General features: G+C 36.5%; 3 protein-coding genes across 4 annotated transcripts; 2 read left to right on the forward strand and 1 right to left on the reverse strand.

Annotated features, from left to right (window-relative positions):
* The first annotated feature begins 12,251 nt into the window (after positions 1 to 12,251).
* LOC132904436 (piggyBac transposable element-derived protein 4-like) lies at positions 12,252 to 13,880 on the forward strand. The gene has a single exon (XM_060954832.1). It carries the CDS (start codon positions 12,252 to 12,254, stop codon positions 13,878 to 13,880), a length of 1,629 nt encoding a protein of 542 aa, XP_060810815.1.
* Positions 13,881 to 14,654: 774 nt separating this feature from the next.
* LOC106139080 (small integral membrane protein 14) lies at positions 14,655 to 19,410 on the forward strand. 2 transcript variants are annotated; one of them, XM_013340438.2, is made up of 4 exons: positions 14,655 to 14,850; positions 15,108 to 15,181; positions 16,570 to 16,758; positions 17,846 to 19,406. In XM_013340438.2, the coding sequence occupies exons 2-4, from the start codon at positions 15,110 to 15,112 to the stop codon at positions 17,882 to 17,884; spliced, it is 300 nt and encodes a 99-aa protein (XP_013195892.1). In that variant the 5' UTR covers positions 14,655 to 14,850; positions 15,108 to 15,109; the 3' UTR covers positions 17,885 to 19,406. The 2 variants fall into 2 exon arrangements, with proteins under 2 accessions (XP_013195892.1, XP_060810846.1); XM_060954863.1 differs by having other exon boundaries at positions 14,661 to 14,807; positions 17,846 to 19,410.
* LOC106139087 (zinc finger CCHC domain-containing protein 8 homolog) lies at positions 19,042 to 25,326 on the reverse strand. The gene is made up of 7 exons (XM_013340451.2): positions 24,501 to 25,326; positions 23,914 to 24,086; positions 23,421 to 23,619; positions 22,987 to 23,118; positions 22,387 to 22,567; positions 21,854 to 22,065; positions 19,042 to 21,277 (listed from the first exon to the last, which is right to left on the reverse strand). The coding sequence occupies exons 1-7, from the start codon at positions 25,197 to 25,199 to the stop codon at positions 20,396 to 20,398; spliced, it is 2,478 nt and encodes an 825-aa protein (XP_013195905.2). The 5' UTR covers positions 25,200 to 25,326; the 3' UTR covers positions 19,042 to 20,395.
* Positions 25,327 to 25,641: the final 315 nt, after the last annotated feature.

Here is a 25,641-nt window from a genome sequence, read left to right on the forward strand (position 1 = left end):
CCTCGACCGTGTCAGCATGGCCGGCCCGATAGGGGTGGCTCTAATTTAGTTTTTATCCAAGTGCGAGTTATAAGTAACCAAGTTTAAAAAGGTAAATGACTATAAGTATGAACACTATGTCGGTTGGGCAAAGTAGTATTTGTCAATTAATACAGTCTATAAAATCCATAGGGCATCCCCCTAAAAATTGAAACATAGACGATTGTCCATGTTAAGAGCGAACTGCTCTTAATTTCCCGCAACCATAATGGTGATATGGTCATTGAACCGCTTGGACTTCGGTGATTTTTCTACACTGCGTTTAGCAGTAGGTACATGATCGCGCTGGCACCCCATCACGAAGCAATGTCAGTCACTTCCGTTTTTCCTTCCTGATCTTAGTCTGATCAATACCTAGGAGAGTAATACCAATAGCCCTGTCCATTGCTCCCCACTTTAGGCAAAAAATCAAGGTTTCTTTAAAACAGCCCTAATTTTTCTAATTCTTTGCCTGCGACAAGCAAAATAACGCTTTCTTTATATTAAAGACTTTATTCAAGATATTTTTTTTCTCTCTCTGATGTTAATGTGCTGTATTCCTACTACATGAGACCAAGAAAAACAGAAGTCTCGAATCATTACTGTAACATTTGGCAACCCTACGCGCTGCCGCACTCGACGCCGCGCCGGAGTGGCTGTCACGGCCAGCGTCCGGCTTCCCGCGAAAAACATTCACATCACTACGCCTCCACTAGCGCAAATTGAATTTGCCGGCGCTCGAGTGACACGCAATGATCCGATGACATTTGACTTGGTAACGAACATCGATTGAAAACAAATCTATTCTTACTCGTAATTCGTGTTTCACTTCTGCTTATTAATCTAATCTTTTCGCATGAACAATTGTTTCCTCTTCTTTCTTGATATAATGTGGCATATTATGTACCTACTAACTGCCTATAGGTATGTAGTGCCTTCACGAATTATTTTTTTATTATGTGTAAGTTTCTATAATTTCTTACTAGGAAAGAATACAAAATTATTTTTTCAAAAAAGATTTTTTTTTTGCTATGTTTATAAGGTATAAATTGTTATTCATCATACTTAGTATATATATACTAAGTATGATGCATATATACTCGATATATACTATTTTTATCAGAGTAGGTAGGTATCTACCTATTCTATTGTTGTCGTATTGTATTTTAGGTAGTTCATGGGCGTAACACACAATACTTACGACCTATGACCCCATTGACGAATAACGCCTTTGATGATCCAATCCTATAAATGGAGTGAGTTGATTTCAATTCTTCAAATCATCTATTATACATAATTGCGTTTAACACGGTAGGTATATTTTAAAATTAAGATGATTGCCACTTATTTACGAGTTGCAGACAACGAGTAGTAACATCGATTAAGTTATTCAATAAAAGTAACAGTAAATAATGAAATGTATCTACCTAAAATTAACCCGATATTTTCCTCAACACATAACAACATTTTATTTCACCATATACACCAAACATAAATCCTTAAGCCTTAAATTATTCCGAATTCTACGGGTACAATAGGTTAAGTACGAGTACAATTCCTGTTATAACAATAGTTATGGAGAGTTAATTTTCACTAATTTAACGCTAGGAAGATTTCTAGGGATATAAAATAAGGGGAGCTGTTAGAGAAAAAAAGCGTGAGCAGCGCACATTTCCAAAATTCGAATCGTTTAACCGGAAGGTTGGAGAAGCGATAGCATCCAGCCAAAACTTGAGAAAGTAATCGACTTAGATAAGAAACTGGAAACATACAAACGAACGAGCATCACACTTCCTATGTAAGTGCCAATCTTTGAAGAATAAAATGTGGCGATTTCACTAACGTCACACGTCATGAGCCAATCACTGTGAGAATCAACTATCTAGGTGGTCTATGCGGCGACATCAAGCCACACAGCGTGTATGCAAATCGCGATATTAAAGATTCGCGGATTGAAGTCACAACGTCGTCAGAGCCGCGGTTCCCCAGACATATAAAACCTAGCCTGGCGGAAGACCTTCTTTATGTGCCGGTCGAGCCCAAATCATCGCTCCCGCTTCAACTGTAAATAAAATATTTGGAACGATTGGAATGGAACCTGCCCTTGATTGGACCTCGAGTCCAGACACAGAATTAAACAACGAAACTAATAAAAGAGCAATAATCGATGTTATCCTATCCAAATCCTAACTAATATCTCACCGAAACCACTTTGTATACAGAAGACGACATAGTACTTGATCGATTTTATCTAAACCTTTTTAATTTAATGTTTTATTAACTAGCTTTTCCTTGCAGCTTTGCCAGCACAAATTCAACGCCATCTATACTCGCAAATTTAGCGTACCTACAAAAGAATACAGGTGTTTCGGAAATTCCACGGGAATTAGTAGTTTCTACCAGGATGGAAAGTTATTTCCTTCTCCAGACTCTCAAAATTACAAGAAGATGAGTTCAAAATTGGTTGAAAACACTCAAATAAACTTACTTTCGCATAATATTATTTGGGAAGATAAGAAGAGATTGGGTTGGAATACTTTGTACATTTTTTCACAATTATGCACTTTATTTTTTCAAATACTTAAGAGGGGAAGATAGACTCAAATATTTTAGCAGCGAATTCTTAAAATATTGGAAAATGGCTGCGGCATATGAACGCAAAGACAGACATGGCGAAAGTAAAGGGTCCTGATTTTGCCAATTAGTTACGGAATCATAATCATGTTCTCCATTCTACTATTACTTATTATTTTTGTTTTGTTACAAAAAAAGAACGATTTCTCAGTTTCCTATTTATGTGATCCAATTTTCTTTTCGAAAGGATTTCCATCACGGAACTATCCCTAGAATTGCCGTATGGAATTTTTAACACGCACAAAGCCACGAGCGTACTCCAGTATCTGAATAATACGAATAAATAAAGGAAGAAAAATTTGTAATGCTGTAAAAGATTAACTTTTTAATTTCTGTTCTTGAAAGCCTAAAAAAGAAAAATAAATTTTATTCGTGTTCAACAAAAAATGATGGTTAAATAAAATAATACTTAAATGCTATCCGAGTATTTATAAATGTAAAAACTAGCCGGGGCGGGTGGCTAGTTATATAAATAAATGATTCTGAAAATCTGGGCTCAGTAAATTATGTAACGTTGTAAGTAACAATAATATAAAATGTAACAATTCTATAGATTTAAATTTGTATGTAACTGATTTATTTTTTTATCTAGATATAATACCGGGACCGCCCCTCACGCGACCCTTAGACCACACAAATAACATACATGGAAAGTTTCAAGTCTCGGCCCATCGAATTGGGCTGTGCGGTGATATACTTATCAGTCAATCAGTATAGTTAGTAGTAAACTTAAAAACCCTTTGAATTATATTTAGCACATCGTCTTTATCCCTTGCGTGGTAGACAGATCCAACAATCTTAGAAAAACTGATAGGCTACGTTCAGCTGCTTAGCTTAATGTTAGAATAATTCAAATAGTGACAGCTTGCTGTCTAAACTGTGGAAACGGCATACAATTTAATTTTGTAGATTTTGTGTGATGTAACAACTACACTGTCAAAGTTCAAAAATTATTGTTTTTTTCCTTATATTTATATTAGGTTTAGATGTGAAATTAAACCCCAATTTTCTTAAATATCCCATAGAGACAAACTTGCAAAAAGATACCGAAACCAAAAGACGATAACAGTTGAAAATAAAATCTATTTCCTACAGAAGCACTTCAGAATACATTTCATAATCGTTACCCAAACCGAAAGACAAAAAAATTAAAAAATAACCTATTTATTCCACAAGTAAACTGAATTGAAACAAGAGTTTCTGAATAAATTTCAAACAGTACCACAACCAAGAGACGATAAAAGTTGAAAAAGCTACTTACGTGCGGTTCGGCGGGCGGAGATGTCGCGCCATGTCCGCGCGGCGCGGTGCCCGAGGCAGAGTGAGCGTAGCGCGGACGTGGGCTCTCGTAGCCGCTACGGCTTCGTAGCGAGGGCGGGCCGCGAATTTCAGCCACTCCTTGTTCTACGACGCTACGAATGTTCTATATTTGAATTGCTTTTTTTTTCTTCATTTCATACTAATACGAGTAGTATTCCAACATACAAATATGCATAACTTACATACATAACTATAATTACGTCCTTATCCTTTACGGGAGACAAAAAGTTGATAATCTTGAATTGACTGGAACGCCACGTTTAGCTGCATGGCTTGATGATGAAATTGAGATTCAAATAGTGACTGGTCCATCGCCTGAAAGAAAAATTACCAAGTTTATAAATTGTTTTCCTTGTTTGGAAGAGAAGCAGCTCTTGAACACGCTATAACTTCTCTTCGCTATCAGACCATAAAAACTACTAATACGCTTGTCGCTGCTAATATAGAAACTACTAACTACTAGGAAAGATGATTTTTTTGTAGTGAATATACTTTTATTTTTGGATGAATATTCCTACGGGAGCGAAGCCCCACACATAAACAAGTAGAAGTAGTTCAGCAGTACCTAGAATATCTCTTTCTGTCTCTATTTCATCTTTGCGTATTTCAAATTGCATCCTTCACCAAAATGCTTCAGGGACTAGGATCAGCTTTTACTACATTTATCTTTTCATTTCGTTCTGGCCGTGTGGTTCCCGGCACAAATATAAAAAGAATAGGATCACTCCATCTCTTTACCATGGATGTCGTAAAAGGCGACTAAGGGATAGGCTTATAAACTTGGGATTCTTCATTTAGGCGCTGGGCTAGCGACCTGTCACTATTTGAATCTCAATTCTATTATTAAGCCCAACAGCTGAACGTGGCCTTTCAGTTTTTCAAGACTCTTGGCTCTGTCTACACCGCAAGGGATATAGATGTGACTTTATGTATGTATGTATGTTTCCATTTTCAGCGTCATCAGCTTTCAGACAGAATTAAAACAAGCAGTGGAAAATATTGTAAGATACTAAAAGTATAAGCAATTTTCCAGCAATTGCAATGTACCGGGAGTGATGATTCGGCTCAACCGCCACCAAAAGGAAGATCTTCCGACAGGCTAGGTGTAAGGCCCGGGGAACCGCGGCTCCGACGGTGTTGAGTCGGTGTTGAGTTTATGCTCCAATCCATGAAATCTTTGTTTGCGCGATTTAAATTATTCGCTGCTATTGGCTGAGCGTAAATTTCTGCGCGATGATTGCCAGTTTGTGTGTGACATTAGTGATGTCGCCACAGTACAGTTCCTGTGAACAGTCGCAGACATTTACTTCGTGTAATTACCCAAATTAGCCTAATATATGGTCATAGATGAATTCAGAGCTTTCACAAGACAAGACGCAATGCCCTTGTGTTAAGCTTTGTGGGAATTTGAAAATAATTTGTTGATCAGTGAATCCTGGGTTTGACTCCCAAAAATTTTACCAGCGTTCTTGTATAATTTTTGTTTCAGTAGTTGACGTGACAAATTTTTACCGACTTTGTTATGCAATTACTTTGCCACTTTATGTTTGAAGGTCTATATTACCGAGGTGATCCCGTAGACTTCTGGTAAAGATTTAATTATTGGAACTTAGACAAATCTAGAGAAACCTTTAAGATTTTCTGATTGAGCGGCGGAAAGTACTTAGGTACTTAGATATTAGATCAAATTGGTCAGCTGAAATCACTTGCGCAGAGAATTTGTCAATCGATCAAAAGTTACCCAACATACTTAGTGCTATATGACCTACTTATGATCCATCTTCGTCGATATACCTACATAGGCGTTGTATTTTTGCAAGTAATCAATTAGCGGTGGGCGGTCCGCCCGCCCAGGCCCGTGGGCGGGGCTCGTGTGACCACGCCCACGCACTCAGCGTGACAATTTCTGATGCGAGGCGCAGATGGAATCCAATCAATACTACATATTTCGTGTCACTGTAGATACTTATTATACATATCTTCAATGATGACCTATATGTTTCAATAACCTGATTCTCTACTTCCTTTCTCTCATCCATCATCGTCTTGGAGTTAGACACGGTGACATTGAAACCTTCTGCAGAGAATCCCGGGATGAGCCCATGACCATAATCCTGAATTGGGTGAGTCAAATAAACCGAAGCGACTCTCATCTGACCTCCACAACCTTTCCAGGGGAACCTTACCCATATTGGATATCACATCCAACTGTCTTCTTGTGCAAGTATTTTCACCACAATTTCGATCCCTTACCGTCAGAGTATAGGTTTGTACCTAATGAAACAAATGTACCTATACATACATTAGTACCCAGAAAATGTGTCATTAAATACGTGGCTAGTGTACAATTTGAACCAGTGTAATCACGCTTTTTAGCAGTGCACCGTAATCATTTCCATGTCTTTCCCATGTACTCGTATGTCGGACTAGTACTTAGATCTCTGCAGAAAAATTATACAAGTATGTTGTTGGTACCAGCACTAGCGTATCGGCTAGCTACGGTAGGGAAATCGGTTCTAATAGACTGTATAAGGTTTTATATTATATGACCTACCAAAAAATGTTCTTGAAATGCCTCATCGAAAAATTTAAAAACTAGGTACTTGTCGAGCTTCATATGAAAGAAGGTACACAGGGTGGAAACTCTCTCACAAATATATTAATACTAGCTGTGCCCGCGACTTCTTTTCAATTTGAACCAGTAGTTGAGATAAGCGCGTTTAACATATGATAACAAACAAACACTTCAGCTTTATAATATGTATTAGCATAGATTGATATATTTTTTACTAGCTGTGCCCGCGACTTCGTCCACATGGAATAGTTATTTTCAAGGATGAATAATTTTACCCGTTTTTTTTCACATTTTCTTTTATTTCCTCTCTCTAATAGTTGCAGCGTGATGTCATATAGCCTAAAGCCTTCCTCGGTAAATGGTCTATTCAACGCAAAAATAATTTTTCGATTCGAACCAGTACTTCCCGAAATTAGCGCGGTCAAACAAACAAACTCTTCAGCTTTATAATATTAATATAAATCTACCAAGTGACTTTTTCTATAATATTAATCTTTTGGCGTCTATTTTGTAGTGTGCCTTCAAACTTGTTATAAATACTTATTTGGATAAGATTTGATTGTGATAGGCAACGGTCAGCACTAATAGAAATAGAATAGGGCTACTCCATCTCTTTCCCATAGATGTCGAAAAAGGCGACTAAGGGATAGGCTTATTAACTTGGGATTCTTTTAGGCGATGGGCCAGCAACCTGTCACTATTTGAATCTCAATTCTATCATCAAGCCAAACAGCTGAACGTGGCTTATAGGTCTTTCAAGACTATTAACTCTGGTGACTCGTCGTCAAAGTTGTGTGATTGCAAATGCGTCATTCAGCTCACAATGACAATTCGTATTTTGACCTGTTTTAGTAAAATTTCTTTAATTTTGATACGCTGTATTATCAAAGAACGCCCGCTGGCCAGGGTTTATTATTCAGCTGTCATCACCGGGATTCAAGGATATGTGAAGTTAAAAAAAATTGACCAATTCGTTAGCAGAGTTTTGTCATCTTCTTTGCGTCGTTTCGTTTTTACGTGTAAATTCTGATTTATGCATTTATTACCCAAGAAACATTTAGGCGACGATTAGAGCTTATTTTGTTACTTAGTGGGCTAGAAAGGCATTACAGTAGCAGCACTTATGACTTTTGGCGATAAAGTGGCGTACCAAGTAACGTATATTACTTCTACTTATAATACAGAGTTACAAGCGCGACAATTAGGCGAGCTTAAAGGTTATGGATGTATTATGGCAAATCTTAACACTGTTGTACATGCACAGCATTTTGTGTTATAGCTTTAAGTGAATCTTAGAACTCTAAGATCTAAATAAGAATAAGAATTAGTTACTACCTCCAAAAGTGCTATGCAGGTGATATTAAACTCTTTACAAGAAACTAAAGTTGCACAATAGCGTTAATAAGCGCTACCAGCCTTACAATGGTGTTTATTTAATCTTATATAGAACCAAATGCTTGAAGTTATACAAAACTCTCTTGCATTACTTTAAGTCAAATAGGAGTATAATTTTTCGCTATAACAGATCCTCTAGCGACTATTGTTACTTTTTTGTGACTAAAGGTAAAGTAATAGCGCTTAAGGTCACTACTGTATTTCTTATATTGACTACTTGTTTTTGACAATGGCGTCGCAACCAAAGGAAAAAACAAAAATTGTTGTAAATACTTGGAAAAATCAATGTAGGACTGGTGGAAATACGCAGAAATTGATCAGAGAATATAATCGCATTTTTAACTCCTCTATTCCTATTGAAAATACGTCCTCTATTCCTATGGAAAGCAGTGAAGCGCGAGTTTCCTGTGAGCTTGAAGGTTCCGTACATGCTTTTCAAAATGATGATTGTGCTATTACTACAAGTGATAATGAAGATTCCTATGGAAAGCAGTGAAGCGCAAGATCGCATCGCGCATCGACTAAATCAAAAGATAAATACTGTCTCACGAAAGATAATGATATTGTAGAAATTAAAGAAATTCAGTCATTGTCACCATTTAATATTATTCATATTCATGGCTATAAAATGAAGAACAAACTCGATATTTTTGTGCTTCCCATGAAGTCATCGTATCTAAATATGTATTTAGTTGAAGACAGTGCTGTTCTAGTTGATCGTGTTCAGCACTTCCGAAATGCTGCTGGTCTGCGCTGGAACTTGCCTCATTTTCAATATTGTTATTTTCTACTCTCTGTTCATCTCCTTGTACTTTTGGGTTTTCATTTTTTTTTGCGTTTTTTGTAAGTTTTATACGCTTTCGTCTTATCTGTAAACAAACACGATATTTAATAGTCTTATAGTCAGGTTTATAAACCTAATATTGTATTTAAATCATAATATAAAATTAATTGTTAAAACAATATAATAATTTATATCTAGCTACTTCTTTGTATTCTACTCGTCCAAAACAGTTAACAGGTGAATAATAACATCAATACATGGTTTAAAGTTTTGAGCACTACGGATCCCTAAATTCGTTTGCTCGCCATGTTGAGATAATGAAATATTAGATTATGGTTATAAAAACAAATATTTACAAGGTTTCCATGAAGTATTTTGCTTTAGTATGTATTTATATTACTAGTACAGTATTATAAGATCAATAAGGCAATATTTTAGAACTTTTTTACAAGAAAAATGTGTCACTCCATATTAGACAAAACATTTGTTTTCAGTAAATAAACAACATACATCGGGCGCTCGAATTATTTGCCAATAAATATGTAACATATTCACAGTGTACTTACCTTCGCAGCAAAAATACGCTTCCTTTCGCACCATAAAACAATTTCACTTTTTCTTGTTTAATATAAACATCATTAGGATTATTTTAGCCATTGAAAATAGTATTATATATTATTAGATCGCAAAATTAGAAACAATATTTTCCGGGTATCAAAACCTCGTGCGAGTAAGAACTTTATCCCCTTTGTGGATCTTGAATAGCGTTCAGACCGTTACAAAAGACCTATTTACTTCCCTTTTAGCGCTTGAAAATATAATTAACGCCTTTGTATCTCTACTGTACCGCTTAAGGAGTCAGTTGACGCCTACCTGTTGCCCGCTTAGCACCCATAGAGGTAATATAAAACCATTTTTGCCATTTTACCGCTAACAGAGTTAATTTTCGCTTATTTACCACTCTTGTATCGCTAAGAGATCCTGTTACCGCTATTTTAACTTTCTTATAGCATTGATTGTACCTCTTAGCCAACTACCATAACTCTTATATACCGTCATTATCCAACCTTAAGTAATATAAAAATTGTGCCTAATTCGGGGGTAAAGTAGGGTTAGAGCGCGCTCTAACACTAATTTGAAACACCCATAAACCACTTTAGAATCTAGTTAGCGCTTTTATAGACTTATTATAAATCTTATTTTAGCGCCTAATTGTTACTTCCCAAGTGAGCGCGCTCTAACATTATCTTTCGTGAGACAGTATTTATCTTTTGATTTAGTCGATGCGCGATGCGATCTTGCGCTTCACTGCTTTCCATAGGAATCTTCATTATCACTTGTAGTAATAGCACAATCATCATTTTGAAAAGCATGTACGGAACCTTCAAGCTCACAGGAAACTCGCGCTTCACTGCTTTCCATAGGAATAGAGGACGTATTTTCAATAGGAATAGAGGAGTTAAAAATGCGATTATATTCTCTGATCAATTTCTGCGTATTTCCACCAGTCCTACATTGATTTTTCCAAGTATTTACAACAATTTTTGTTTTTTCCTTTGGTTGCGACGCCATTGTCAAAAACAAGTAGTCAATATAAGAAATACAGTAGTGACCTTAAGCGCTATTACTTTACCTTTAGTCACAAAAAAGTAACAATAGTCGCTAGAGGATCTGTTATAGCGAAAAATTATACTCCTATTTGACTTAAAGTAATGCAAGAGAGTTTTGTATAACTTCAAGCATTTGGTTCTATATAAGATTAAATAAACACCATTGTAAGGCTGGTAGCGCTTATTAACGCTATTGTGCAACTTTAGTTTCTTGTAAAGAGTTTAATATCACCTGCATAGCACTTTTGGAGGTAGTAACTAATTCTTATTCTTATTTAGATCTTAGAGTTCTAAGATTCACTTAAAGCTATAACACAAAATGCTGTGCATGTACAACAGTGTTAAGATTTGCCATAATACATCCATAACCTTTAAGCTCGCCTAATTGTCGCGCTTGTAACTCTGTATTATAAGTAGAAGTAATATACGTTACTTGGTACGCCACTTTATCGCCAAAAGTCATAAGTGCTGCTACTGTAATGCCTTTCTAGCCCACTAAGTAACAAAATAAGCTCTAATCGTCGCCTAAATGTTTCTTGGGTTGGGTAGACTCTAACGCCCAACGATATTTGTGTGAAGTTTAACTAAGTAGTTACCTTATTATTATTAATTAAAATTTAAGATTGCTCGAATGGTCATTATGCTCTCAAATTTAAAGTTGATCGTAATGACTTAATTTGTGACGACTACTACGACCTTGTCTAGTGACTTAATTATAAAAAATCATAAATACTTACTTATCCATAATAAAATTAATAATTAACATAAAATGGTCTGTTTGTAACGCTGAATGGACGTCGAGCGTAAAAAAGGTGAGAGAAGTCAATTTTAGGATATAATCTATGTCGTGATTCAGTCAAGTCGATAGTCAGTCCTCTTTTTCAGAAGTATAGTCAGTTGTCCTCCGAAAACCGTCATAATAAACCGTCAAATACATAGGTACCTCCATACTTACCTACATAAATCACACCTCTTTCTCTGAGGGTAGGCAGAAACTATATTTTCTACTTGCCATTATCTCTGAATACTTACCTTTCTATAGCATATTTCGGTTTATATACATTCATAACTCTCTTAATGCTAGCTCGGCGGTTTCGGGTACTCTTGTCCTGACCTTTTGGCAGGAATTTGAATAAGGTACGTTCGTCAAGGCCTTCCCACTCCTACCTTCCCATTAACTCTCCTTGTTTATTTGCTTAGTCAGGCTTCCATTCATCCCCTCCTCACGACCAAAGACCATCTTAACATATTTTACCTTTTCTATTCCTGTAACTAACTTCTTTGACACATCACAACATTCCCCTAACACATATTTTAATTCTTGCATGGAAATCGAAATAACATAGGATTATTCCGATTTCTATGATTTACTGCGAATAAGGTAGCGTTTGCGCTCGAAAATATTTTAGTATATTTTTAACAACTTTTGGCGCGAAACTTAAAAATATTAAATTTTTGCGGAATTGTTTTTTTTCATTCTGGTCTGTGAGCGAAGAAAGAACATAGCCTGTGACAGTTGCTTCTCTTCCCGTGCAAATTGTAAAACCCTTAAAAAAACTAAAGGTGTCTTCTACATCACGTATATAGATGTACTAAATATAAATAGTATAGGTACTTAAAGTTTCAGGATATATTTATTAACACTCTCATCGCCACGTGGTACGCCGGCCACCCACAAAACTTCGAGTGCAGCCGGCCATTGTAGTATTTTGATTTTGTTTGGGCAAGCCATGTGGGCGGCCGGCGCCCCACAACTTTCTCGCCAAATCACAGCCGAATTGTCTAAGAACTATTATTTTTATTACTTATTATGCACGCCATCAGTGTAATTAGGTCAGTTGGCCGCGCGCCGCCCACGTAGCCTGCAGGAAGAGAATTTCGCGCGCTTTTTTACCCCGCGCGCCGCGTTTTCAAAATGTCGGACTCGGAAAGTGATCCAGACTATCAACCATCGTATTCTTCGCAATCTGCATCATCTAGCGATGAAAGTTCGTCACATAGTGAAGAAGATGGGCGTCCAATTCAGCCGAGGGCTCCGACGCCGACGTCAAATTGGTATCAATCTGATGGATCTCGACAGAAGCAGTTCCCACTGGACATTCAACCAGGTATCAATGTTCCGAACGATTGTGATTCAGAATTGAGTATATACCGACTGTTTCTTACTGAAGACGTGATGGACCTCATGGTGAATATGACTAATTGTTATGCTAATAAAACTTTAACACTTAATCGTGTCACACGCAATATGAGGCTATCAAAATGGACAGACTGTACTCCAGAAGAAATGCTGAAATTCCTCGGCCTTCTGATTTACATGGGACTAAAGAAATTACCTAGAATTAGTGACTATTGGAGTAAAAACATTCTTTACGAAAGCAAAGTATGTCGCCAGGTGATGAGCAGAAATAGATTCGAGTTGTTGCTCAGGTGTTGGCACTTCGAAGACACCATTTTCCTTGGACCTAGTCATGCTGATCGCCTCATAAGGATAAGGCGGTTTCTGGAGCTGCTTACAAAAAATTTTCATAATGTGAAAACACCGGGTGAATATGTTACCATAGACGAAAGCATGGTAGCTTTTAGAGGACGTATATCATTTATGCAATACATTCCTGGCAAACGCCACAAATACGGAATAAAACTTTTTAAGCTGTGTGACGATGATGGTTATGCGCTCGACATCATTGTGTACGAAGGAAAAACGGCAAATAGACAGGACAGTGTAGCCACAGACGTAGTGATGAAGCTATGCCAACCTTATTTGGGAGTTGGCAGAAGTGTGGTCACAGATAACTTTTACACCAGCGTTGATCTAGCAAAAAAGCTTTTGGATAACAATACTCATCTGATTGGCACTCTTCGCAAGAATAGGAAAGGGTTGCCGAAGAAAGTTATTCAGGAAAAGTTGAAGAAGGGTGAAATGATTGCAATGGAAAATAGTGACGGAATTCTCGTTCTCAAATGGAAAGACAAACGTGAAGTTTTTGCTTTGTCGACGAAGCACTCCATTGGCTTTGTTAGTTGCAAAAGCAAGAGGAATCCCAACAAGACAGTGTTGAAACACAAGTGTTCCATCGATTTATCTGATCAATTGGCGAGTTACTCTAGTCCAGCTAGAAGAAATATTCGTTGGTTTCAGAAACTTGCTGTTGATCTACTGTTTTCTACTGCTGTCACAAATGCTTACATCACCTATAAAAAACACAAGAATCTGCACAGCAAGACTTATACCATTACAAAATTTAGGGAGAACCTCTGTCTACAGATGCTGGGAATAAAGGACTCTAATCCAGCAGAGAGCTCACTTCGGCAGCCAGAACATAAGTTCAGCAAGTCACTGCTCACAGACCACAGAAGCAGATTAGTTCGTCGTCGGTGCATTCATTGCTATGAAAAGCATAGATCCGCTGGTTTCTCAGCACTAGAAGCTAGGAATAAAACAAAAAAAGTAAACACTGTCTGTCTTAAGTGTCCGTCCCAGCCAAGCGTTTGCGCTGAATGCTATGGAGAAATTCATACGCAAATTACGAAAAGAATGTAATTTTTAGAATAAGTAACTTTTTTCATAATTTCATAACAATTTCATTACAAATTTCCATTGATATGTGCTAAAATATATAAATATGTTTTTTGATTTGCACTTAATCTTGTTTCATTTCAAGTCTTTTAGTTTTCGTAAATAAAGCTCAAATTTCGCGGTTTTTTTTTTACTCATAAGTAATTAATCGATTTTCTTGAAAAAAACACTTTGGAGATCCTTATCACGCAAGCCAAAGGCAAAAAAAATATATGAAATCGTAGGGTCGCAGCGGACCACACGGCCTGTTGGTAAAGTTTATACCGTGTCCCGCCGGCGTACCACGTGGCGTGCCTCAAAAGATGCTTAAGATAGACCATGGCTTGGAGTATAAGACAGGACGTGGGGCGCGAGCAGCCCACGTGGCCAGGTAAAGTGGAAAAATTGTTTGTTTGGTGGCGATGAGAGTGTTAAATTCTTATCTTATATATTATTAAATTCCTTAATCGACCCCCATTTTCTTTTTTTTTTGTATGGGTTGTTGACCCCTGACTAAACTTACCGCCATTTTTAAAAGTAATAGTGTAGACTGTGGTGTGATAACATACTCAAAGATAGAACACATAAATTATGTCTAGAACTAATTTGTAATCAGTAATCACTCATTCATAAATACTATTTATTAGAACATAACTAAACTACTAAAATAAAGCGGATATATTTTAAGCCATAAACTGGCAACATTTACTTTTTATTTGTGTTGGTAGCCCCAAAACATGATTGGTGAATGATTAGTGTGAATCTTTTTCGAGAACCAATCAAAAATCACCAGGCACACAGTATAAAAATGTCGTCGATCTTGTAATTAATATTGTAATTTAGCTTTATTTTCCGATTATTTACGCGGGCGTTATCATTTGGAGAAATAATTTCTGACGATTGTGTTCCCTAGTTAGTTTCATTCTCATTTCCTAAATAATATTCTTATCAAAAGGTAAGTTTCTGTGCAAAAATTACTTTCTCTCTTGACAGATGGTCTACGTCTAATGTTTTTACCAATTTGTAAATAATAACAAAGTTTTGGTACATTTGCATTATTATTTACATAATCAGCTGAGTTTGGCTACGTGTCGAAAGCCGGAGCTTCTTTTTTAAATAATTGTTTTGTGGAGACTAAAATAAGAACTAGATAATTATATTGGGTGTGCCATTAAAAACTGACGATTGATAGAACGTAATTTTTTTGTACAGAAATGGGCGACGAAATGGATCCTTGCGAATGCCTTTGGAACCATGAAATGGCCATGAGGCGCCTGATTTCTCTGGTAAGTTATCAGCTGACCTTGGCTCACTTAGTTATAAGAACTCTCCACCTCAGCATGTGATAGCAATAGTCCACATGCACTTATCTTTGTCTTAGACAGATAACTACTACCTATATACTGCATTGTTAAACCTTTATTTTGTTAGTAAGTTAACCATTATTCTGGTGAAACCTATTAATGTTTTTAGATCCATTTATAAACAAATTACAAGAAAGCATTCCACAACAGCAATTCATACAATGCCAAATAAGCAATGTGGATGAAAAACATGCAATTTTTTTGCAATGTTAGTTCAACATCCTATTGTTATTCTGTACCTTTTGTTATAGTTTGCTAAAGCCAATTATGTATATTCTGTAATTGGTTGTTTTAAACATTTTTACTGCCTAACAATTATATAAAAAATCAAGCCAATTTTAAAAATATTTTTATATTGGATTAAATTGAAAACTGTCATATAGGAAGTTTGTTCTCAAATACCACTGCTTAACATATTTAAGTTAGTTTATCTTGTTGCAAATGCTAGAATCAGGAGAATGATAATTTCGCTTATATTAGATGAAAATGAAACATTATTTATATAGGTATTTGACATTAAGGTTTTTTGAAGAATGTTAGAGAGGATCATTATAAATCAATATTCCCTTGAGGGGTTTCCTAGATTAAATATGAGTTAAACCTTGTCTGATATGTTATCAGTATTTTGCAATAAATTCTGAACTAAATATGCTACTTATCTGAAACTGGAATGTTTATCAGCTACATACAGTGTTATGTGATATGTATTTACCATAAACACAAAAACATTATTGTTTTGACTGAAAATAATGATAGTAAATTAACCACTTATACCTAGTAACAAATACAACTTGATGAGTTAAACCCTGAATTTGGTTTTAGGCTACTAGGTTAGTCTCAAATCCTAAATACGGCAAAGATATTAAATAGAATATCTTTTTCATTTTCACAGCTTGTATATTTAGAATTTAGCTATAGGATTAAAAAGTATTTTTCTCCGTTAAAGTTTATTATCATCTTCTTGGTGTCAATTCCACTTATGTCCTCTTTTTATAGGTAGAAATATGGGTGCATCTGCAGCCATGATTCTGGAGCGGAGTCAGATTTTTACATGAAAAATAACTCCCAACTGAATTTGGCAACACTAACCTTCATTTGTTTCCCTCACTGTATGAATATGGGTTATCATTTAAAGTTATATACAGTCACCTGGAAAAGTCCAACATAACTTCTTTATAGCAAATGTTTCTAAAGTTTTATTAGGACTTTTACTGATAATTGTACAAACATAAGTCAGGAAGGAGTTAGTTGTTATCATCAACTTAGCATGTTCATTAATAACCAATACATGTTATAAAAAATTCTTCCAGCTCCGTCAAGGGCAATCATACTGCACAGATAGTGAATGCCTAGAGCAGCTGCCAGGGCTGCCGGCTCCACAATCAGCCGGGAACAGCTTCCTCGTGATGTTCCTGATGATGGCCCTCGCCGTCGCCATGTACATGATGCGCCCGCAACGCAACCAGATACAGGATGTCACCAAACCGGACCGCAATCAGGTTTATTCAGTTTATATCTTTTGGCTACAGCTAATAGAAGATAAAATACTGAAATAGGAATCCACATTCAACTTGGTCATCTACTTTTTTTTACTATTTTATGTTGACTTGAATCCCAAATACTCTAAACTCTCACCTCTTGAAATAACAATAGTGCTAGATTGGTGTGTATTATTTTTGCATACAAAAACAACGTTATTTTTGTCTCTTATTTAATGATATTTCGCTGATCACATCATATTGTTGTGGATTAAATATCACAGCCACTCATTATCGCAACGGATCTGTGGGATGTTATGGAAGATTTAAAAATATTTTCCCAAATCACCGACGAGTTGATTTGCGCCTTGCATTGTTTAATGTACTTTTAATTGCTTAAAATGTAATTTGTTTATAAACAGGAATGTAAATGCATGATATCAAAACTTGTTTACAGTAATTTAAATTGATAAAATTTTATGAAAGTTATAGATACGTTCTTTTATTGCGTTCTTAGTGCAAGTTTACTTACAAGCAATGTATACCTACCGCAATTTGGCTATTAGCGGTATTACCAACGCAGCGGGGCTTGCGTGTTTTAATGAACGTAGCGCTTTTTATAAACAAGTAGACTATATTTTTTATAAACTATAGCTTTTTATAAACAAGTAGAATATACGACATCCCACGTCACTCTGAAAAAACTAAATTTTCATCATGACCTAACCGGGAATCGAACACAGGATCCTTTTGTCTCAAACAAAGCCTATAATGCAAGCCCTATAATGTTGCGCCACAGCGAGGCAAACATACATAAAACAGCAATCAAACAACCATAATGTTTGTTTGCCGACTACATAATTTATAACAAACTTTTGTAAGAAGAAACCGCCTCCAATCGATATCCTCTTTTCTTGAAGTCGGTCAAATTTCTGAAACCCCGGAAGTGTAACAAAAACTTTCCTGAAAACCGCATCAAAATCAGCTTTGCGAAATAATCTCGGATAAATATACATACAAACAGGTGAAACTGAGAACCAACTTCTTTTTGAAGACGGTTAAAAATGAGGCGAAATCGTATTTATAAATTAAAATGATTTGTTCCCAGGACCGTGACGGCGCCCCGCCCACTCCTCCGCGGATCTAATACACAGCCACACAACGGAGGTGCAAAGGATTCCAGTAAATTGTATTATAATAATAAAGTATTACACGTTGCCCTGTTCGATACACTAAAGGGACGCAATTCTAAGACCTTGTATAGATATATATGTAAAACGTAAGTGGAGATTATATTTTATCGATTGATAAAGGATCTGGTTCTCGCCAAAAGTTATATATTCCACTGAAATTTAATATGCGGCAAATTTATTGGTTGATATCTGATGTATGTAGTTTTGTGTAAAGTCTAGTTAGACGAACCATTCCATTTCGACAGTATGTCCACTTGTCTGATGTAGGCCCATTCCATAGGATTCGAAATAATGTAAAACTTTAGTACTACTGAATGTGACGTGCTGTGTTTGAGAGAACAATGAGTTTTTCACATTGCGTCTATATTCAGAAAATGATTTGACAACTCTGCAGAAAACTGCATGCGATGCAAGACGGCGACACATTCCTATAGTTTCAAGTACAATATGGCATTTGTTTTGTCTTATATTGTTGCGAATTCTATGTCTCCTTACAATCCTCTGTGTGAGAGCTTTCTTCAAACATTAATTTAGAACTGGTGCTATAATTTTATACTTACATTTTGTGCGATCATTTGGATAGAGATGAATAGATCATTTAGTATCTCTGAAGTATGTATAAAAATATCTCAAATTCATCACAAGTGCAATATAAATTAAATAACAGATCTGAATTGTAGCGTAAGAAAAATAAATAATATTATGTCACAATATAGTAAGTATACTACTTATAATTTTATGATTCTCTTTTGTTCAACATAGCAAATCGCTGTGATCCTTTCTAGTTTAGTTGCAAGTTTATCATATTCATTTAAATTTTTTAAGTGCACTTATTTTTGCTTGTTTTCACCATGTTATAAGAAAGCGGTCAACTTTAAAATTAAATATTTGGTCCCAAAACCTAACAACATTAATTCATTGACCTGTTATGTGACCAGTCATTTGGTAACTATAATATCCGATAACTTTTTGTGATAAAAAGATTTGTTTACTATAAAATCCCCATTTTTGTTTTTTTTTTTTATTGACCGTGGATATTTATTAGTTTTAATTCCACATTTACTTTGGGTTGGGTTTTAAGCTATTTTCATCTCATTATTATTTTTGGACACATCATACATTGTATGATATTTAAAACAAAATATTGTTGAATTATTTCTGGATCGATGTACTGAGGTCCATCATTTTTTGTCTAAATACTTTGCCATCCTAATGGTTAATGTTAATTAACATTGATTATTCATCATTGGTTAGGTAAGGTAGAAGGTAAGTACTTACATATGGTTTATTAATCATGTGTACCTTCTCTCTCACCTCAGAGAAAAAGGGGAAAAAAACATATGGCAGCATGTGGCTTATCAATGATTGTGTATAATCTCAGGATGGCTAAACATTTTTGAAATTCTTTGATTGTTTTTTAAGAGAAATTCCAGCACAGTTTTAGTTATGTTGTATTAGGATGTTTAGTTTTATTTGCAAACAATAAATAACTGACATGGATTCTTTTCATTATATAAAACAAATAAAAATGTATATAAAGTAATATGTACTTTTTATTTTTAAAATGCATTTGTTTGACGGTATATTTATAATGGTAGTTTAGGGGAAAGAAACATTCAAAAAACCTTTTTTTTTACCACAAAATACATACTATCACGTCTATATTCCTCGCGGGGTAGACAGTGCCAACAGTTCAGCTGTTTGGCTTAATGATAGAATTGAGATTCAAATAGTGGCAGGTTGCCAGCCCATCGCCTAAAGGAATCCCTAGTTTATAAACCTATATTGTGTAAAATAGGTATGGAAATGAAAATGGACAAGAGGAGAGACCAAATCCAATCGCGTACTGGAAAAAGTGGATGAGTACAATTACTTAGGGCGCCAGTTTACATTGGGCAGAAATTCTATGAAGGCAGAAATAAGTCGTAGAATCCAACTGCTGGTCTGATGACATAAAGACCATGCCGGGGTAACCTGGGCCAGAAAACCCTTATATAAGATAAAACTAAGAATAAGATATTGGAAAGACATATGCCCAGCAGTGGGAGAAAGCAGCCCAGCAGCTTTGGACAAGTTTAAGGTATTTTTACAATTAGTTAACTTTCTACTTGTAAATTAATTTCATGCGGTTTTTTATTGTAATATTTAGTATATTTCTTCCTCACCCTTCTAACAAGTGCGGCCTGAATAGTAATAACTTGAACCATGGACACAAGAAAGTTCCAGAGTTAAATGTTTTAATATCTTCAAGAGACAAGTCCCTTTTTTAACCGTGCAAGCCTTTATCTTCTGCGCGTTTGACTTACCATATTTTAATTCCTTTTATTGAACTTAATTTTTAAAAAATATTTCCTATCTAACCTATAAATCCATGACGGTGGCAGTACAAAAATACTAAGAATTAGATATGGTACTTCATAATTAATTGTACGAGAGATCGCCTACAGGGAGGCGACGGGCTCTGATCATGACTCTTGTATTCTATCCACTTCGCTTTTCACCTTTTTCAACAACTTGCTTATCTGTTTGTACTTCCCTGTTGAATTGGGGAGGTTCTCAAAGTTGATGACGTCACATATATCTTTGGCAAACTTGTCGTCAGTCGGTAACTTTACGTATGGGGACGCCACATTCATCACTGGGGTCCCGTACATTGTAGTTTTGACGTGTCCTGTCCTCAATTCCATTGTTGATTCCGAATCAGCATCAGATACAGAAACTGACGCCTTGTCTGAACTCGTGCGCGTGACATCATCCGAAGCCGAAGCAGAGAGTGACGCCTTGTCTGTACTCGTGCGCGTAACATCATCCGAAGCCGAAGCAAAGAGTGACGACTTGTCTGAACTCGTGCGCGTAACATCATCCGAAGCCGAAGCAAAGAGTGACGCCTTGTCTGAACTCGTGCGCGTCACATCATCCGAAGCAAAGAGTGACGCCTTGTCTGAACTCGTGCGCGTAACATCATCCGAAGCAGCGACTGACGCCTTGTCTGAACTCGTGCGCGTAACATCATCCGAAGCAGCGACTGACGCCTTTTCTGAACTCGTGCGCATAACATCATCCGAAGCAGAGACTGACGCATTTTCTAAACTCGTGCGCGTAACATCATCCGATTTACTGACATTTGCAGTTCCTTTGTCACTTTCACTGCTAACGACTACAACTTTATTATCTGATTGTTGTTCAGTTTCCTGCGAGTCATCATATTCGGAATAATCTTCCATTTCTACGTCAGACCCAATCGGAGAAATGTCACCTTCTAGAGCGTCTAACAATTTTTGTTTCTTGTTTTCAAGGTCATTCAACGTCGGACTGCTGATATGGTATTTGTCATTTACATCGAGTTTCTGAAAACATAATTAGAAAATATAAAATATCGCCATGCCGTGTAGTTCCCGATACATTTTTAGAATACGATGGAGTGGCCATTTTTCTCCCGTGGAAGTTGTAAAAGGCGAAAGGCTTATAAACTCGTGATCCTACTTTAGGCAATGGGCTAGCAACCTGTCACTATTTGAATCTCGATACCATCATAAAGCCATACATAAATGAACGTGGCCTTTCAGTTTACGAGATCGTTAGCTCTGTCTATCCCGTAATGGATAAAGACGTGAGGAAATTTTACAAACATATAATGTAAAATTTCGCTAGACTTTTGTAGGTGGTAAAACGTAAAAACATTGTCCCTAAATCCTCATATCTTAAACCTTTCCGAGAGCATTTGACCTGACCTGTCTCCAGAAAATTCCCAGGAAGCTTATTGAGGTTTATTGAGAGAGTTCAGTAACAGGAGTTCTTCTACTCAGTGAATTCTAATATCTATTAAGTATATCAAAATGATATTGTGCACACCGTAAGATCTTTGGGTCACATTACGAATTAACTCAATCATAGTACCTAAAATCAAACCGCAACTGACTTACATCATCACTCAAGGAGTCATCAACCGTCACCAAGCTGACGTTCTGTTCTACGATGACCACGTCAGAATTGTCCGGGTCAGTCTTGTCGTCCACCGTGATGACGTCACTCTCCGGGGAGTGCGGCGGCGGCGGGGGAGGGGGCGGGGGCGGCCGCGGGGCTTCGGGCGGCGCCTCGTCCGGAAGCGGTGGATTCCACGGAAATACCGCTGTTTCTGGGAAACAGAAATATGGATAAAAATTATTGTATGGATGAGTTTAGAAATTTCCTCCTTGCTTTAGTCCCGGTTGCATCGTAACCACTCTGAAGTTGTAGTTAAAATATTTCCCAGGTATATTTTAAAAATCTTCAACAATTACCATACATTTTTGATATGCTTGGATCATTATCTAGCTAAATGTGGCACTTAAGTCTGTCTAACCCTTAGATAACGGATGAAGACGTTATGTGAGTGGGCGCGGGTCTATACATATAATCTTGTACTCTTATGAGAACTACCAAATTTCTAAAAAAAAACTACTTTTTCAAAACTTACCGTCTCCGCTGTCCAGTTCCATCTCAGCCTGCCCTTCCTGATTGGTGTTCAGAGAGGCTGACGGGAAGAAAGTCAGCTTCTTTCGTTTATACGCCATCATTGCATTTGGTGCTAGCTTTGCCAACATCACTATCTTGCTGTCCTGGTCTGACATTGGCGGCAGGTTGTATAAGTGTGCTTCCTGGTGAATGAACAGCGAAAATATTCACGATATTGTATAGGCATAATGATTTATTTTAACTTGTTTTATACATATTTATACAAATATATACGGAACAAATTACACTGATTGATTAAGCCTCGCCACATTAGATTAAGTTCGAGACTTGTGTTACGAGATACTAACTCAACGATACTATATTTTATAATAAATACTTATATAGATAAAACGTACAAGAGCCTGGCCAATCAGAAAAAGTTCTTTTCTCATCATGCCCTGGCCGGGATTTGAACCCGGGACCTCCGATGTCACAATCAAGCGTACCACCGCTGCGCCACAGAGGCCATTAATGTGATTGATTTAAAAAAAATCATTATTAAAAATTTAAATAGAGAAACGAATGTCATAGAAAACGTAAATTAAATACGCTATATAAATACCTCCTTGTACCGCGAACTGGCCTTTACATTAAAACCAGGGAAATCCAGGATCTTTTTGATGTCGAACTTGTCCTTAGTGCCGAGATCGCACAACTCTCCCTCTTCTTCCTCAGGGTCTTGGATAGCAGTGCCCTGAATTATAGGTACATTAAAATTCTTGTAAAGGAAAAGATAATCTTTTTTATGAAAACATAGAATTTTCATTTTCCTATTAATAGAAGATGGTAAAAAATAATCTCACATAACTTTAACCTGTCCTGGGTCAAACCCAGCACATTTATAAGGAAGGACCTTTAGGACGATACATATGTCACATCTTTATTCCTAAAGGAGTACACAGAGCCTTATACACAAAACAACTGTTTCTACAATAAAGGTTCAAAAATTAAAATTAGGTCTTCTCATGTGTATTTTCAAAATGAAACAATAATTACTGATGAGTCAAACATGGTGATTCCGGAATGTGATATCCTGGCTTCCTCCAGCCACCCAGGGGGGTACCCCAACAGTCTCATGCGGTAGATGTGCAGCGGGAGCTCGTGTCTCTTCAGTCCTAAAGCATGACGGAGCTTCCCGGATATCCTACCCGGAATCAGGTGGCCGTATTTCTGTTCATCTTCGACATGGTATCGTCTGAAACAGGGAGTATCAAAGATTCAAAGAGATTCTAATAACTTTTTATGACAACTTTTTTACTTATTTTCTGTGGAGCAATCAATAAAAACTCTTTCTTCACAATTTTCAAATTCCTCCTTGGCGGAATTTGAATTTGAATTTGAAAAAAAAAAATTTTGAATTTGAATTTGAATTTCTCTTCTCACTCCTCTAAGTCACAATACAGGGGGTCGGCTTTTTCAGTGAACTCAATGGCTAGTAGCTACCTAATAATGACATTTTTGCCAAACTCAATAACAGCATATAACTAACCCAACTCTGGTGGTCATATTTTTCCTATTCTCTGCTATGCGTGCTTTGTTTTTCGGAGCGAGGCAATCTTGCAACCGATGGCTGCCGTCACAGTTGAAGCATGTCGGACCTCTTCTCATTGCCATTGGAGGTGTGGGCTCCCGGTCAGGTACATTTGATATTACTGTAGACAGCTGCAAAATTCATATGTATGCTCAAAAAACAATATCAGTAATTACCAAAGTCTGAAACGAAACAGCTTAGAGTACACCTAGGTACAGAAGGCCATATAGAAAGGTATATCACGTTTGATATGTCTACAATACAAAAGCGGTAAAAAAAATTCAGTGAAAACTGAATTATGCAATAATGAAATACATTTTATATGTTATATAAAACAACTATATTTAAGAGAACCTTGCTTTGAGGAAACACAATGAAAAATTGTGAATTGTCTAAAATAGTTGCTGTTTGTTTTTATTTTGGTTAATATGGTATGGAAAGCATTTATACATCTTAACCTTTTTCTTAAATCACTCTATCTATTATAAAAAGAGCATCAAAATCTTTTGCGTAGTAGATCTAACTTACATTTGTAAAAAAATTACCTGACTATATGTGGGCACTTCCACTGGTGCATCACAGGGAGCTGTGTCAATAAAAAACAAGTTGTCTTCAGGTTCCTTTTCCACAGGATTAATGAAATCATCCTCGATCAAGTCTTCTGGCCAAATATCCAGTTCTAAGTCAGTCTCAGTGTCTGAACTATCCTCACAGTGAAGCTTTATCAGTCTCAACATAAATGCTTTTACTTTTTCCTTATAAACTTTAGCTAATTTAATATCATTAAACTTAACAGTCACTAACGGTGTCCTATTAACACATCCAATAGCACCCAAATCACTATTGGACGCAGGAGAATCTATTACAATGTCTTCGTTGAAAATCATGGTTTTGGTTCCATCCATGGAATTTTTTTTGTCAATATCTACATTATTTTCTAAGTGTTGTACTTGAACTCCGTTATTGTAAACAGTTTTGTCATCCGAGAAAGTGCTGATGGGAGAAATTTTCCCTCCATTCTTTTCAAGTAAGGGGAGCGTATTTTCCTTATGACTACCAATATCAATACTTTCTTGGCTATAACTGTCGTCATTTGAATAATGTTTTGTATCACTTACTGGACTTTTTGAGTCTAAACGAAAAATTTTAGCGTCTTTAGCAGCTTCGTCTTCACTACTAATTTCGATGTCATCGTTGTCCAATTCGTAAATGATATCATTCACCCCCGCCTTTCTTTTCGACATTGTTATAGGAAAATTTCATCAAACCAGAACACAAGTAATAGTCAGATTTTAGCAAAACTCTCATAAAAATTAAAAACCACAAAATTTCTCTGCTCAACTCGCCTCACGGCCCACGGCCTCAATAAATAACATTTATTTTGACAGCGAAGTAAGTGTGACAATGACAGCCACAAACACTAATGGGCCGGCCTGTGAATGATAATCGTAGATGGCGCTCTAATAGCTTGTTCCCTTGTCATACATACATAAAATCACGCCTCTTTCCCGGAATGGTAGACAGAGATTTACAGCATAACCTAGAATTCTTTATCGGTGTTAGGGATTCGTTTTACCCGGTAAACCCGCAGCTCGCCTTGTTCCAGAAATGCCCCTATATGGCGGCAATAAAGACTGCGTAAATACGGTCTTTACTTTTGCACTGATAAAACGAGACCCCAACAAA

Source organism: Amyelois transitella, chromosome 5, assembly GCF_032362555.1.
Source record: "Amyelois transitella isolate CPQ chromosome 5, ilAmyTran1.1, whole genome shotgun sequence".
In the NCBI taxonomy this organism is placed as follows: Eukaryota; Metazoa; Arthropoda; class Insecta; order Lepidoptera; family Pyralidae; genus Amyelois; species Amyelois transitella.

Coding starts and splice junctions, on each gene's coding strand:
- LOC106139080 (XM_013340438.2), top strand. CDS start 15,110: ATGGGCGACGAAATGGATCCTTGCGAATGCCTTTGGAACCATGAAATG. Junction 15,182..16,569: donor TGAGGCGCCTGATTTCTCTG/GTAAGTTATCAG, acceptor AAATTCTTCCAG/CTCCGTCAAGGGCAATCATA. Junction 16,759..17,845: donor CCAAACCGGACCGCAATCAG/GTTTATTCAGTT, acceptor ATTTGTTCCCAG/GACCGTGACGGCGCCCCGCC.
- LOC106139087 (XM_013340451.2), bottom strand. CDS start 25,199: ATGTCGAAAAGAAAGGCGGGGGTGAATGATATCATTTACGAATTGGAC. Junction 22,066..22,386: donor GGAACTGGACAGCGGAGACG/GTAAGTTTTGAA, acceptor TCTGTTTCCCAG/AAACAGCGGTATTTCCGTGG. Junction 21,278..21,853: donor ATGACTCCTTGAGTGATGAT/GTAAGTCAGTTG, acceptor TTATGTTTTCAG/AAACTCGATGTAAATGACAA.
- LOC132904436 (XM_060954832.1), top strand. CDS start 12,252: ATGTCGGACTCGGAAAGTGATCCAGACTATCAACCATCGTATTCTTCG.